Source organism: Hemitrygon akajei, chromosome 27 (assembly GCF_048418815.1).
Source record: "Hemitrygon akajei chromosome 27, sHemAka1.3, whole genome shotgun sequence".
Classification (NCBI taxonomy): domain Eukaryota; kingdom Metazoa; phylum Chordata; class Chondrichthyes; order Myliobatiformes; family Dasyatidae; genus Hemitrygon; species Hemitrygon akajei.
The window spans coordinates 53,912,930-53,928,801 of record NC_133150.1 but is presented as its reverse complement, the minus strand read 5'-3'; the positions used below and the strand labels follow the sequence as shown (position 1 = coordinate 53,928,801).

Genomic DNA, 15,872 nt, shown 5'->3' with positions numbered 1-15,872 from the left:
TGAGCTTACTCTCAGAGACCTGTCCCTGGTCACCATGTATCTGCTGGGGAAGGCCATAATGCACAAAATACTTCTCCCATTGCACTCTTGCCACTGTAGTCGCCCTCTGATCCTTGGTGGGGAACGCACGAGCATACCTGGTGTAATGGTCCGTGATGACTAAGACATTCACCGTGTTGCTGGTATCGGGTTCCATGGTCAGGAAATCCATACACACCAGGTCCAAAGGCCCCGCACTCTGCAAGTGCGACAAAGGAGCAGCCTGCATAGGCAGCGTCTTCTGGCATATGCGACGTATGCAGGACTTGCAATACTCGTTGACCTCCGAACTCATTCGAGGCCAATAAAACCGGTCCTTGAGTTCTCCTTCTCCACCCCCAAGTGCCCAGAGACATCGTGCAGTGACTTCATCACAACTCTCCGATAATTCTCAGGCAGGACCAGCTGCCAACACCGAGGTCGGTCCGGGGTGATGTTACCCAGTATAACATTTGGTTCTTCAACCTCAACCGAGGCCAGTCTCTCAGTAACAGAGACACTGAGCAATGTTGAGTTTTCTCCACCCGGACCACGTCCCCCTTCTCAGCTGCATCCCAAATAGTGCCAATGCCAGGGTCATCTCGCTGAGCAGCTGCAATTGGATTTTCAGAAAGCATTTGATAAGGTGTCACACATGAGGCTGCTTATCAAGATAAAATTCCATGGCATTACAGAGAAGCTACTATATGACCATAAGATATAGGAGCAGAAGTAGGCCATTCAGCCCATTGAGTCTGCTCCACCATTCAATCATGGCTGATCCAATTTTTCCAGTCATTCCAACTCCCCTGCCTTCTCCCCATATCCTTTGATGCCCTGGCTAATCAAGAACCTATCCATCTCTGCCTTAAATACATCCAGTGACTTGGCCTCCACAGCCACACGTGGAAACAAACTCCACAGATGTACCACCCTCTGATTAAAGTAATTTCTCCACATCTTTGTTCTAAATGGATGTCCTTCAATCCTGAAGTTGTGCCCTCTTGTCCTAAACTCCACTACCATGGGAAATAACTAATCTGTTAAGGCCTTTCAACGTTCAGAATGTTTCTATGAGATTCCCCCTCTTTCTCCTGAACTCCAGGGAGTACAGCCCAAGAGCTGCCCGATGTTCCTCACATGGTAACCCTTTCATTCCTGGAATCATTCTTGTGAATACAGGCTGACAGGCGGGACGCAGCAAGAAACTGCCTAGAATCCCCCAACTGCATAGCCCTCTATTTTTCTAAGCTCCATGTACCTATCTAAGAGTCTCTTAAAAGACCCTATTGTATCCATCTATACCGCCTTCACTGGCAGTGCATTCCACGCACCCACCACTCCGTGTGTATAAAACTTACCCCTGACGTCCCCTCGGTACTTACTTCCAAACACCTTAAAACTATGCTCCCTCGTGTTAGTCATTTCAGCCCTGGGAAAAAGCCTCTGGCTATTCACGTGATAGCAACAACATCAGCAAAACAAGTCCCTTTCCAGCCTTGGATCCACCCTGCCACCCACAGCTTCTTGTTCTTCCAGTCCCGATGAAGGCTCTTGGTCCGATACACCAACCACTCACTCCTCTTCACAGATGCTGCCCAACCCACTGAGATAATGGTGAGGAGGCAGATGTATGTAGTTGAGTGGGATCTGAGATCAGCCATGATGGAGCAGCTTTGATGGGCTGAATAGTTTAATTTTGCTCCTATTCTTATGATCAGTTTGTCGTTGAGACTAACAGGGATCAGCTATGCTGGATTGAGTGTTATTTAATGAACCAGAGGCGATTAGGGAGCTTAAGGTAAAGGAATCCTTAGGAGCCAGTGATCACAGTATGATTGAGTTCAACTTGAAATTTGAGAGGGAGAAAGTAAAGTCTGACGTAGCAGTATTTCAGTGGAATAAAGGAAATTACAGTGGTATGAGAGGGGAATGGTCAAAGTAAATTGGAAGGAGATGCTGGCAGGGATGAAAGCAGAGCAGAAATGTCTTTTGTTTCCTTGAAAAATAAAGGTGCAAGATGGATGTATTCCAAAAACAAAGAAATACTCAAATGGCAAAATGGTACAACCATGGCTGACGAAGACAAAGCTCTAAAGTAAAAGCAAAGAGGGCATACCACCAAACAAAAATTAACAGGAAGGCGAGGATTGGGAAGCTTTTAAAACCCTACAGAAAACAACTAAAAGAATCATTTGGAGGGAAAAGATGAAAACAAGTTAGCAAACAATATCAAAGTGAATAGTAAAAACCTTTTCAAGTTTAAAAAAATAAGAGAGAGGAGAGTGGATATAGGACCACTAGAAAATGAGTCCCGAGAAATAACAGGGAACAAAGAGAAAGCAGATGAACCAAATGAGTATTTGGAGTACTTTTTATGTTGTATATAAATGATTTAGATGATGGTTTAGATGGTTTGTTGCAAAGTTTACAGATGATATGAAGATTGGAGGGGCAGGTAATGTTGATGAAACAGGCTGCAGAAGGATTTAGACAGATTAGGAGAATGGTCAAGAAAGTAACAAATGAAATACAATGTTGGAAAATGCATGGTCATGCACTTTGGCAGTAGAAATAAATGTGCAGACTATTTTCTAAATGGGGAGAAAATCCAAAAATCTGAGATGCAAAGGGACTTGGGAGTCCTTGTGCAGAACACTCTAAAGGTTAATTTGCAGGTTGAGTTGTTGGTGAGGAAGGCAAATACAATGTTAGTATTCATTTCAAGAGCTCTAGAATACAAGAGCAGGGATGTGATGCTGAAGCTTTCTGGTGGGGCCTCACCTTGAATATTGTGAACAGTTTTGGGCTTCTCATCTAAGAAAAGGTGTGCTGGCATTGGAAAGGATTCAGAGGAGGTTCACATGGATGATTCTGAGAATGAAAGGTTTATCATGTGAGGAACATTTGATGGCTCTGGGCCTGTACATGCTGGAATTTAGAAGAATAAGAGGGGATCTCACTGAAACCTTTTGAATATTGGTGGTGAATTTGTGGGATTTGTTACCATAGGCAGCAGTGGAGGCCAGATCAATGGGTCTGTTTAAGGCAGAGATTGCTAGGTTCTTGATTGGCCATGGCATCAAAGGTTATGGGGAGAAGGCTGGGGAGGGGGAAATAGGATCAGCCATAATTGAATGGCGGTGCAGACTCAATGGGCCAAATGGCATAATTCTACACCAATGTCTTATGGTCTCATTTCTCCCCCAACTCTGCCATCCCTTCACACATACCCTACCACCCTCTCACTTTTCCACTCACAACCTCACCATTCTTCTCTCTCTTCCTACCCCTTGCCAACCTCCCCTCTCCCTTCCCTTATGTTCCTCTACCCCACCTCCCCTACCCACTTCTCCCTCTTCCTTCCACCCACAGCTGACATCTCTGGATTCATTGAGCATAACCGCCTTCCTCTGACGCTGATCGGAGCCTCGTACCAGGGCGTGTCGGTAAACGACTGCATCTACCAGGCACAGCATAGCGTCGAGCGCCTCTGCCACTGAGGTGGGGTGTTCATCCTCTCAACTCTGTGCTCCTGCCCCTCCCCCTAGGCTCCCCATCGGTAGACCCAGGAGTAATTCCCTAAAGGTGTCAGTCTGACCCCTGTATGGTGACAGGGCTTCCCTGCACCTGACTGCCCTGTTCCAGTGGTACAGTGGGCTGTTGGGGCTGGGCCAAGTATTGGCAGGTGCTGTTAAATGCATAGATGTATCAGGGCTGGTGTGTTTCCCCGGAGCGTCAGATGCTGAGGCTGGGCTTAGAGAAGTGTATCAAATGGGAGCATGGCCAGATAGGTGGTCTCTCGGTATGGGAGCCTGGATCTAGAGGGCACAGGTTTAAGGTGAGAGCAGACAAATTTCAAGGACTTGGGAATCACACTTCTCTGGGTGTGTGGAATGCCGGAGTAGCTGATAGAGATGGGTACAGTTGCAGTGTTTTAATTAATTACCTTTGGACAGCCTCATGGTTTAGAGCAGGGGATCCCAACCTTTTTAATGACATTGAGCCTCAGCTTTAACTGAGGGGTTTTGGACCCTGGGCTGAGGACCCCTGGTTTAGCGTGGAGGCAAGTGGGACTAACTCAGTTCAGTATGCTCACGTAGAGCTGATGGACCTCTTTCTGTGCTGTGCAATGGTGTGGCTCTCTCAGCTTGCAGGTAAATTCCACAGTGAAGAGGCTGTGGTTGGGAAAGAGAGACTGATTTGAAGGGTATGAGGGGGAAGGAGGGCCCCTTTACCAATACAGTGCAGAGTAGGCCTTTCAGCCCTTTGAACAGTGCGACCCCAGCAACCCCCAAAAAACCCGATTAACCCTGAACTAAATGTGGTACAAATTACAACGACCAATTACCCTAATCGGCTCATCTTTAGATTGTGGGAGAAATCGTGGAGCACCCGGAGAAAACCTGCATTCCATAGACAGAACGAACAAACTCCTTACAGGGAGCGTCGGAATTGAATTCCAAACTCTGATGCTCCGAGCTGTGATAGCATCACACTAACCGCTACCCTACCGTGGGGTCCAGAGATGAGCAGGGCCTGTGGGGAGAAAGGATGGGTCTGGATACACAGAGAGCAGCAGGAGGGCTGAACCCACACTCACCACAGCTGCAGCCCCCAATCCCAGGACCCCAGGCTGCTCCGGGGGTCAGGGAAGGATGAGAGGGTTCCAGGGTGGGTGTGAATGAGTCCTGAATTGGTGCCTCCTGTAGTAGGGAAGGGAGAGAGTGAGTCTGGGAGGGGTGGGGGGAGGGACAGTTCTAAGGTCAGGGATGTCTCCTTGAGTTGCAATTGGTCAGTGTCCCTCTGTCCCCAGCAGTGAGAGCAGAGCAGAGGTGTGTGGGTGGTCTGTTTGATTAGAGTCAGGACTGTGAACTCCATAAAAGCACCTCCCACCCAGTGAGATAAGACCTCAGCCATCATGTTCATGGGCTTTACAGGGCATGGGGCTGCTCAGGAGGGGTGTTGAAGAAGCTCTGCACTCTTGGAGGAGCTCTAGCTGGGGGAGGAGCAATGCTCCCTATCCATTGTTGGCCTCCGTTGTCTTCTAAAGGTCCTACTACTGGGGGAAACATGAGGAGCCAGCACAGAACCAGGAGTGTATTCTTTATTTCAGAAATAAACTATATTTTTTTCATTGTGAAACAAGTTCAAAGGAAATTTATTATCAAAGTACATATATGCTACCATATACAATCCTGAGATTCATTTTCTTGTGAGCATCTAGAGTAAATACAAGGAACGCAATAGAATTAATGAAAGACTGCACCCAGCAGTACAGTCAAACAACCAATGTGCAAAATACAACAAAATGTGCAAATGCAAAGAGGAAAAAAACATAATAATAAATAAGCATTCAGTATCGGGAACATGAGATAAAGAGTCCTTGAAAGTGAGTCCATAACGCTGTGGAAACAGTTTAGGAAGTTATCCCCTTTGGTTCAAGAGCCTGATGGTTGAGGGGCAATAACCGTTGCTGAACCTGGTGGTGTGATCCCTGAGACTCTTCACCTTTTTGATGGCAGCAGTGAGAAGAGAGCATAGCCTAGATGGTATGGGTCCTCAATCATGGATGCTGCTTTCCTGCGACAGCACTCCATGTAAATGTGCTCTTTGTTGGGGAGGGCTTTACCCGTGATGGACTCGGCTGTATTCACCACTTTCTGTAGGATTTTCCGTTCAAGGGCATTAGTGTTTCCATAGCAGGCCATGATGCAACCAGCCAATATATTGTCCCATTACACATCTATAGAAGTTTATCAAAGTTTTAGTTGCAATGCCAAATCTTGGAAACTTCTAAGAAAGTGGATGCGCTTCTGTGCTTTCTTAATAATTGCACTTGTGTGCTGCAGCCAGGACAGGTCCTCTGAAATTATACCACCAAGCAATTTAAAGTTGCTGACCCTCTCCACCTCTGATCCCCCCCAATGAGGACTGACTCATAGACCTCTGATTTCATCCTCCTGAAATCAATCATTTCCACAGTCTTACATTGAATGAGAGGAAGCCACAGTCTTTGTGGACCCCCATCACCCAGGACATGCCCTCTTCTCATTGCTACCATCGGGGAAGAGGTACAGGAGCCTGAAGACACACACTCAACGTTCAAAGTCCACTTATTATTGATGTACGTATACATTATACAACTTTCATCTCCTCACAGGCAGCTACAAAACAAAGAAACACAAAAGAACCCATTTAAAAAACGGTCAAACAACCAAGGTGCAGAGAGAGAAAAACATCGTGCAAGCGATGGAAATAAGCAAACAACCTTCAGAACGAAAGTGAGTCCATAGACGTAAATCCTTGAGCAGGCCATGCACAGCCTGAGCCTCAGTGCTCAGAGCCAAATAAACGTCACGTAGCAGCCAGCAGATCTGGCCTGACCCTCGCCTCTGGTGCGGACACCCAGCCACTCCAATCGATCAAGCCCAGCATTTAAATCATCCAGACATCGCGCCGTTCTTCGCACTGGAGTCCAGGCCGGGCCCTGTCGCATTGATACGCTCTGGACCCCACTGTCACATTTCAGCCTGAAACCGACTTTTCTAAATTGGCCTGGCACCTAAATTGATCAAACCTCCCTCTGTTTTAGGTGGACGGGCCTTGCGACTGTCTCTCCTCTGTTCCAATTTTTCTTCACTCTGCTCGGCCAGACTTTGCCTCGACCTCATCTCGAGTGTTTCACTCCCACTCATCGACCCTCGACTCAGCCTTGCTTTCACTTGCCTCTTCATTGTTTACCATAAATTTTTACAGGAAAAGTGTTCAGTTGCTTTCTTTGTTTTGTATGGTGCCTGTAAGTAATCGCTGGGCTTTACCAGCCACATCTTCAACCAGAAGTTTCAGGAACAGCTTCTTCCCCTCCACCATCAGATTTCAGGACCGTGGATGAACCCATGAACACCACCCTCACTTTATTCTTTACCTTTGTCTTTATTCATTTAATTTGTAACTTGTGCTGCAAAATGACAAGTTTCATAACATATCTGTGATAATAAACCTGGTTTTCATTCCCCGGGCCTGCAAGGCCTGAGTCGATGTAGTAGTAATGGGCTTGCTTATCAGGATCAGGAGTGGCTGGTGGCCGCCTGTGCTTGACTAGCAGTTTGGAAGGGCTGAGTGGTCTCGCTCAGTGTGGGCATCATCTGTACTGTCCCTTCTGCTCTGGCCCACTCCCTGGAGGGGGAGTCAGCAGGTGCTCCCTTGCCCAGCCTCAGTCCCTCGTGCGTTGGTGTGGACGGGACTAGCCTCTCAGTGTCCCCCGGAACCAGCGGGGCTTCCTGCTTTCCTTCGGCTCAAGGAGGGTCTCGCCCTGCGGTACATCCACAGCAACACATCCACAGCAACACCAACAGCAAGAACAGCAACAGGACGGAGGCAAACAGTAACAGTCCGACTCGCTCATGCTCTGCACAGGGAAGCTGGGAGCCTGTAACAGAGGGAGGGAGAGGGGGGAGAAGGAGAGAGAGAGTGGGAGGGGGCAGGGCGAGGGAGGAGGGGTAGAGAAGTCAGGGAGAGGGAGGAAGGTAAAGAGTCAGTGAGGGGGAGAGGAGGGGTAGACAGTCAGTATCTGGTAAGTTGCTTTTTCTTTATTTTTTAACCCTCCTCTGTTAGGGCACAGTTAGGAAGTGAGAATAGATCCAGGGCACAGTTAGTTCAGTGAAAATGGCCCCAGGATAGTTAGCCAGTGAGAATGACCCCAGGGCACAGTTACTGCGGTGAGAATGGCCCCTGGGCACAGTTAGTCGGTGAGAATGGATCTAGGACAGTTACTGCAGTGAGAATGGATCCAGGATAGTGTGGTGAGAATGGCACCAGGATAGTTAATTCAGTGAGAATGGCCCCAGGACACAGTTATTACGGTGAGAATGGCCCCACGGCCTGTGTTTTGTTCTTTGTGTGAGATGTGGGAATTCTGGGAGACCTCCAGCCTCCTGGATAACCACATTTGCACCCGGTGCACTGCGCCTCAGCTACTCAGAGAACGTGTAAAGGAACTAGAGCTGCTGCTCGATGACCTTCAGTTCATACAGGAGCCTGAGGAAGTGATTGATAGGAGCTGCAGGGAGGTAGACACCCCGGGCTTCAGGAGGCAGATAACTGGGTGACTGTCAGGAGAAGGAAGGGAACTGGGCTGCCAGTGCAGAGTAACGTTGTGGCCATTCTCAGTAATAAGTATACCACTTTAGATACTGTTGAGGGGGTTGACCTACCAGGGAGGAGCTGCAGTGTTGTGCAGTAAAGGCACTATATCTGAGCACATGCAGTATATGGGATAAGGTAGATGAATTAGTAGCAGAGTTAGAGTTTGAAATGTATGATGCTTTGGGTATCACTGAATTGTGGCTGAAAGAAGATTATAGCTGTGAGCGTAACATCCAAGGATACAAATTGTATCAAAAAGACAGGCGGGAAGGCTGATAGGGTGGCATGGCTCTGGTGGTAAAAGATTAAATCAAATCATTAGTATAAGGTGACTTAGGATTGGAAGATGTAGAATCATTGTGGCTAGAGGTAAGAAACTGCAAGGGTGAAAAGACCCTGATGGGTGTTATACTGTATACAGACCTCTGAACAGCAGCCAGCAAGTGGGCTACAAATTACAATGGGAGATAGAAGATGCGTGTCAGACAGGCAATGTTATAACAGTCATGAGGGATTTCAATATGCAGGTAGATTGGGAAAATCAGGTAAGTGCTGGATCCCAAGAGGGAGAATTTGTAGAATGCCTATGAGATGACGTTTTAGTGCAGCTCATTGTTGAGCCTACTAGAGGATCAGCTATTCTGGAATGGGTGTTGTTCAAAGAACCAGAACTGATTAGAGAGATTAAGGTAAAGGAACCCTGAAGGGACAGTGATCATAATATGTTCGAATTCACCCTACATTCTTCGAGGGAGAAGCTAAAGTTAGATGTGTCAGTATTACCGTGGAGTAAAGGGAATTACATTAGAGAAGAGCTGACCAGGACTGATTAGAAGGCAACACTAGTAGATAGCAGCAGTGGCAGGAGTTACTGGGAGCAAGTCAGAAAGCACATGCAGATACATCCCAAAGAAGCAGCGTTTTGAAGGCAGGATTACACAACCATGGCTGACAAGGGAAGCCAGAACTTGGAAGTCTGGGAAGCTTTCAAAAACCAGCAGAAGGCAACTAAGAAAGTCATAAAGAAGGAAAAGATGAAATATGTAGGCAAGCTAGTCAATAATATTATAGAGGATATCAAAAGTTTATAAAGTATAAAGAGAGGTGAGAGTAGATATTGGACTGGTGGAATATGATGCTGGAGAGGTAGGAATGGGGGACAAGGAGATGGCAGATGAACTGAATAATTATCTTACATCAGTCTTCACTATGGAAGACACTAGCAATATGCCAAAAGTTCGAGAGAGCCAGGGGACAGAAGTGAGGGAAGTTGTAGTTACAAGGGAGAAGGTGCTTGGGTAGCTGAAAGTTTTGAAGGTAAATAAGTCACCTGTTCCAGATGGCCTGCTCCCAATGGTTCGGAAAGAGGCGGCTGAAGAGGTACTGGAGGCATTAGTAATGATTTTTCAAGAATCAATGGTTTCTGGCATGGTACCCGAACACTGGAAAATTGTAAATATCACTCCAATCTTCAAGAAGGAAGAAAGGCAGAAGAAAGAAAATTATAGGCCAGTTACTCTGACCTCAGTGGTTGGGAAGTTGTTGGAGTCGCTTGTTAAGGACGTGGTTTCCGGTTACTGGGTGGGACATGATAAAAGAGGCCATAGTCAGCATTGTTTCCTCAAGGGAAAATATTGCCTGACAAATCTGTTGGAATTCTTTGAAGAAATAACAAGCTGAATAGATAAAGGAGAGTCAGTCAATATTGTGTACTTGGACTTTCAGAAGGCCCTTGACAAGGTGCCACACATGAGGCGGCTTAACAAGCTGTGGGCCCATGGTATAACAGGAAAGATTCTAGCATGGATAAGGCATTGCTGATTGGCAGGAGGCAAAGAGTGGGTATGAATAGTGCCTTTTCTGATTGGCTGCCCGTGGCTAGTGGTGTTCCACAGGAGCCGCTTCCATTTACATCATATGTCAATGATTTGGATGATGGAATTGATGGTTTTATGGATGATATGAAGATAAGTGGAGGGGCAGCTAATGTTGAGGAAGCAGTGATGCTACAGAAGGATGTAGACAGATTAGGAGAGTGGGCAAAGAAATGGCAGATGGAATACAGTGTCAGGAAGTGTATGGTCATGCACTTTGGTAGAAGAAAAGAAGTATAGACTATTTTCTAAATAGGAAGTAAATTCAGAAATCTGAGGCACAAAGGGACCTGGGAGTCCTCGTCCAGGATTCCCTAAAGCTTAACTCGCAGGTTGAGTCTGTGGTGAGGAAGGCAAATGCAATGTCAGCATTCAGTTTGAGAGAACTAGAATGTAGAAGCAAAGATGTAATGTTGAGGCTTCATAAAGAATTAATGAGGCCTCACTGGGAGTACTGGGAGTAATTCTGGGCCCTTTATCTAAGAAAGGATGCACTGACATTGGAGAAGATTCAAAGGAAGTTCACGGAAATGATTCCGGGTTTGCAAAGCTCATTATAGCAGGAGCGTTTGATGTCTCTGGTCTCTACTAACTGGAATTCAGAAGAGTGAGGGGATATCTCATTGAAACCTGTCAAATGTTGAAAGGCTCGATAGAGTGGATAGAAACATAGAAAATAAGTGCAGGAGTAGGCCATTCGGCCCTTCGAGCCTGCACCGCCATTCAGTATGATCATGGCTGATCATCCAACTCAGAACCCTGTACCTGCTTTCTCTCCATACCCCCTGATCCCTTTAGCCACAAGGGCCATATCTAACTTCCTCTTAAATATAGCCAATGAACCGGCCTCAACCGTTTCCTGTGGCAGAGAATTCCACAGATTCACCACTCTCTGTGTGAAGAAGTTTTTCCTCATCTCGGTCCTAAAAGGCTTCCCCTTTATCCTTAAACTGTGACCCCTCGTTCTGGACTTCCCCAACATCGGAAACAATCTTCCTGCATCAAGCCTGTCCAATCCCTTTAGAATTTTATATGTTTCAATAAGATCCCCCCTCAATCTTCTAAATTCCAGTGAGTATAAGCCTAGTTGATCCAGTCTTTCTTCATATGAAAGTCCTGCCATCCCAGGAATCAATCTGGTGAACCATCTCTGTACCCCCTCTATGGCAAGAATGTCTTTCCTCAGATTAGGGGACCAAAACTGCACACAATATTCTAGGTGCAGTCTCACCAAGGCCTTGTACAACTGCAGTAGAACCTCCCTGCTCCTGTACTCAAATCCTTTTGCTATGAATGCCAACATCTTTTTCACCGCCTGCTGTACCTGCATGCCCACCTTCAATGACTGGTGAACAATGATACCCAGGTCTCGTTGCATCTCCACTTTTCCTAATCGGCCACCGTTCAGATAATAATCTGTTTTCCTGTTCTTGCAACCAAAGTGGATAACCTCACATTTATCCACATTAAATTGCATCTGCCATGAATTTGTCCACTCACCTAACCTATCCAAGTCACCCTGCATCCTCTTAGCATCCTCCTCACAGCTAACACCGCTGCCCTGCTTTGTGTCATCCGCAAACTTGGAGATGCTGCGTTTAATTCCCTCGTCTAAATCATTAATATATATTGTAAACAATTGGGGTCCCAGCACTGAGCCTTGCAGTACCCCACTAGTCACTGCCTGCCATTCTGAAAAGGATATGGAGAGGATGTTTGCTATGGTGGGAGAGTCTATGATCAGAGGACATCCTCTTAGAATGAAGATGAGGAGAAATTTCTTTAGCCAAGGAGTGGTGAATCTATAGAATTTGTTGCCACAGGTGGCTGTGGAGGCCAGGTCATTGGGGGTATTAACACAGAGTTTGATAGATTCTTGATTAGTCAGGACATGAAGGATACGGGGAGAAGGCAGGACATTGAGGATGAGAGAAAAATTGGATCAGCCATGATGAAATGGCTGAGCAGACCGATGGACCAAATGGCCTAGTTCTGCTCCTATATCTCACAGTCTTATGGTAGTAATCGGTCATTGTAAATTATCCCGTGATTAGGTTAGGGTTAAATCAGGGGTTGCTGCCTCTAAAGAATTAAACAAGTGTTGGAGGAACTCAGCGGGTCGGGGGAAACGGAGAGCCATCGTTTCAGGTCTACAGCCCTCATCAGGTGAGGATATTGACAGAGGATGGATAGCCACCGAGGGAGTCAGAGAGAGGCAAGATAGGTAGGGAGAAGAGGGATGGAAGTAGACGAGGGTTGTGACAGTGGGGAAGGGGCTGCATGGGAGGGGGAGGGTTACAGAGACAGGGAGGGGTGTAGAGATCAGGGGGGGGGGGGGGTTACAGATACAGAGAGGGGTGTAGGGGCCAGAGGGGGATTACAGAGACAGGGAGGGGTGTAGGGGCCAGAGGGGGGTTACAGAGACAGGGAGGAGTGTTGGGACTGGAAGGGGTTACAGAGACAGGGAGGGGTGTAGGGACTGGAAGGGGTTACAGAGACAGGGAGGGGTGTGGGGACTGGAAGGGGTTACCGAGACAGGGAGGAGTTTTGGGACTGGAAGGAGTTACAGAGACAGGGAGGAGTTTTGGGACTGGAAGGGGTTACAGAGACAGGGAGGAGTTTTGGGACTGGAAGGGGTTACAGAGACAGGGAGGAGTGTTGGGACTGGAAGGGGTTACAGAGACAGGGAGGGGTGTTGGGACTGGAAGGGGTTACAGAGACAGGGAGGAGTTTTGGGACTGGAAGGGGTTACAGAGACAGGGAGGAGTGTTGGGACTGGAAGGGGTTACAGAGACAGGGAGGGGTGTTGGGACTGGAAGGGGTTACAGAGACAGGGAGGAGTTTTGGGACTGGAAGGGGTTACAGAGACAGGGAGGAGTTTTGGGACTGGAGGGGGTTACAGAGACAGGGAGGGGTGTAGGGACTGGAGGAGGTTACAGAGACAGGGAGGAGTTTTGGGACTGGAAGGGGTTACAGAGACAGGGAGGGGTGTTGGGACTGGAGGAGGTTACCGAGACAGGGAGGGGTGTAGGGGCTGGAGGGGGTTACAGAGACAGGGAGGGGTGTGGGGACTGGAAGGGGTTACCGAGACAGGGAGGAGTTTTGGGACTGGAAGGGGTTACAGAGACAGGGAGGGGTGTAGGGACTGGAAGGGGTTACAGAGACAGGGAGGGGTGTAGGGACTGGAGGGGGTTACAGAGACAGGGAGGGGTGTGGGGACTGGAAGGGGTTCCCGAGACAGGGAGGAGTTTTGGGACTGGAAGGGGTTACAGAGACAGGGAGGAGTGTTGGGACTGGAAGGGGTTACAGAGACAGGGAGGAGTGTTGGGACTGGAAAGGGTTACAGAGACAGGGAGGGGTGTAGGGACTGGAGGAGGTTACTGAGACAGGGAGGGGTGTAGGGGCCAGAGGGGGGTTACAGAGACAGGGAGGGGTGTAGGGGCCAGAGGGGGGTTACAGAGACAGGGAGGGGTGTGGGGGCCAGAGGGGGGTTACAGAGACAGGGAGGGGTGTAGGGGCCAGAGGGGGTTACAGAGACAGGGAGGGGTGTAGGGGCCAGAGGAGGGTTACAGAGACAGGGAGGGGTGTAGGGGCCAGAGGGGGTTACCGAGACAGGGAGGGGTGTAGGGGCCAGAGGGGGTTACCGAGACAGGGAGGGGTGTAGGGACTGGAGGAGGTTACCGAGACAGGGAGGTGTGGAGGGACTGGAGGGGGTTACAGAGACAGGGAGGGATGTAGGGGCCAGAGGGGGGTTACAGAGACAGGGATGGAGGTGGTGTTCACCGAGACGTAGAGGGGAATGGGGTGGTTATTCAGGTGGGCTGCTAAGGTTGGTTGGTAGCAGGGTGCTGAGGTGGGATGTCACGTACCATTGAGGTGTGGGCAGTGCCCTGAGCTGTGAAATATTCTCTCGATGCCCCGGGTGATGTGCTGCGGGCAGTTGGCATTGCTGCTGTGGGATTGGTTCAGCCAGGAGTCGGTGACCACACAGTACAGGTCGAAATCCCAGGACGCGGTGGCCTCCAGCCTGCTGCGTAGTTGGTACGTGCCATCGGGTGCCTGTGCCACGCTCGTGTTCTGCACCTCGCTCCTGTATTCGGTGCCATTGCTCCAGACCCACTGCAGATGTGCCAGGAGAAACCCCCCCCAGGACACACAGTCCAGCTGCACCTTCCCCTCATCCTCCGCTCCATCCCCACCCACGGGTGAGCAGTTCACATGGGGCTGGCTGTAGGGAGCTGGGGGGGGGCGGTGGGGGACAGGTTGTAGTTGGAGTGTGGGTGGGAGGGAGACAAGAGGACATTGTTGGTTTCTTCATCTGTCCTATCACTGACCCTCACCCTTCCCGTCAACTGTATCCCCCACCCATCACCACATCTCTTCACCTGTCAAAGAATCCTTCCCCACAGCCCATAGACTCATTCCCTGCCCTGTCACCAACTCTCCCCACCCACTGAATCCCCTCCCACATCCCAGACACAGCCGCCTATCGAGTGCCCTCCCACAGACACTCTCCCTGTCTATGAATCCCCCCCATTGCCCACAGACACTCTCCCCCGTCCCCCACCCATCGAATCCCAACTCCACAGCCCACAGACACACCCTATCCACCGAATCCCCTCCCATAGACACTCCCCCCACCTACTGAATCCCCTTCCATAGCCCACGGACACCCCCCCCACCCATTGAATCCCCCCACAGCCCACAAACCCTCCCCCCATTGTATCCCCTCCCACAGCCTACACCACCCCCACAGTCCACAGACACTCCCCACCCACTGAATCCCCCCCAAAACCTAGAGACACTCCCCCACCCATCAAATTCCTTCCCACAGCCCACAGACACTCCCCACCCATCAAATTCCTTCCCACAGCCCACAGACACCCTCCCACCCATCGAATTCCCTCCCTCAGCCCACAGACACTCCCCCATCCACTGAATCCCCCCACAGCCCAGACACACTCCCCACTGAATCCCCCCGCAGCCCACAGACACTCCCCCACATATCGAATCCCCTCCCACAGCCCACAGACACCCTCCCACCCATCAAATTCCCTCCCTCAGCCCACAGACACTCCCCCATCCACTGAATCCCCCCACAGCCCACAGACACTCCCCCACCCATCGAATTCCCCACAGACACCCTCCCACACATTGAATCCCCTCCCACAGCCCACAGACACCCTCTCCATCACAAATTTCCGACTCACTGCTCTCCCTCAGAGCCTCCTCCTCACTCTCTCTGCCCTGGGTTGGGGTATCTCCTTCACCCACCTGTAACGATGAGGAGCTGCTCTTTCACCTTCTTCCACTCTGGGGTGTGAAGAACGCACAAATAGGTGCCATTATCGTGAACCGTGACGTTCTGCAGCCTCAGTGATGCATCCCCCTGCCCCAGCAGCGACTCATTCACAGTGGCCCTGCCGTGGAACTGCTTGTCTTGGAACTGGGCGGCCACTGAGCCCTGATGGTAGATGTACGCCAGGAGGACTCCGTCAGGTCTTTGCAGACTCCACTGGATGCCCCCAAGTTCCCGGGACCATGGTCGATTGAAATGGCAAATCAGGAGGGAGTCTTCACCAATCCTGGCGACGATAGTTGAGTCCATCACCACTGGAAACGAGAGAGATTTAGCCCAGGAGCTGCCACTGAAATCATCGACTGGGTGAAGTTGCACTGAGAGCAACAGTCTCTCAATACCCCAGCACCCCATCCGATCAGAACCATACCCTTTCATACCCCAGCCGGTCCCAGCGTGAATCGGGTGTTTACAGGACATACCAGAACTGGTGATGTGGTGGATAGTGAAGAAGGTTGGCCAAGGTTACACAG

The 15,872-nt window shown here is 49.5% G+C and overlaps 2 protein-coding genes across 18 annotated transcripts in view; one reads left to right on the top strand and one right to left on the bottom strand.

Annotated features, from left to right (window-relative positions):
* The window catches only part of ppox (protoporphyrinogen oxidase), a 53,919-nt gene extending 48,956 nt beyond the window's left edge, over positions 1 to 4,963 (top strand). For all 6 annotated transcript variants that reach the window (XM_073030971.1, XM_073030973.1, XM_073030974.1 and 3 more), the window contains one exon: positions 3,394 to 4,963. In XM_073030971.1, coding sequence (XP_072887072.1) covers positions 3,394 to 3,521 — 128 coding nt within the window. In that variant the 3' untranslated portion in view covers positions 3,522 to 4,963. The remainder of the gene's footprint in view (positions 1 to 3,393) is intronic.
* Positions 4,964 to 5,163: 200 nt separating this feature from the next.
* Positions 5,164 to 15,872, bottom strand: part of LOC140717420 (CD276 antigen-like) — a 28,227-nt gene continuing 17,518 nt past the window's right edge. For 10 of the 12 annotated variants that reach the window (XM_073030976.1, XM_073030983.1, XM_073030980.1 and 7 more), the window contains 3 exons: positions 15,315 to 15,653; positions 13,910 to 14,278; positions 5,164 to 7,450 (listed from right to left, as the gene is read on the bottom strand). Coding sequence is in view for 5 of the 12 variants with exons in the window: in XM_073030986.1 (XP_072887087.1) it covers positions 7,317 to 7,450; positions 13,910 to 14,278; positions 15,315 to 15,653 (842 nt within the window). In the remaining 7 variants the exon portion in view is untranslated. The other 2 variants (XM_073030977.1, XM_073030979.1) reach the window with 2 other exon arrangements.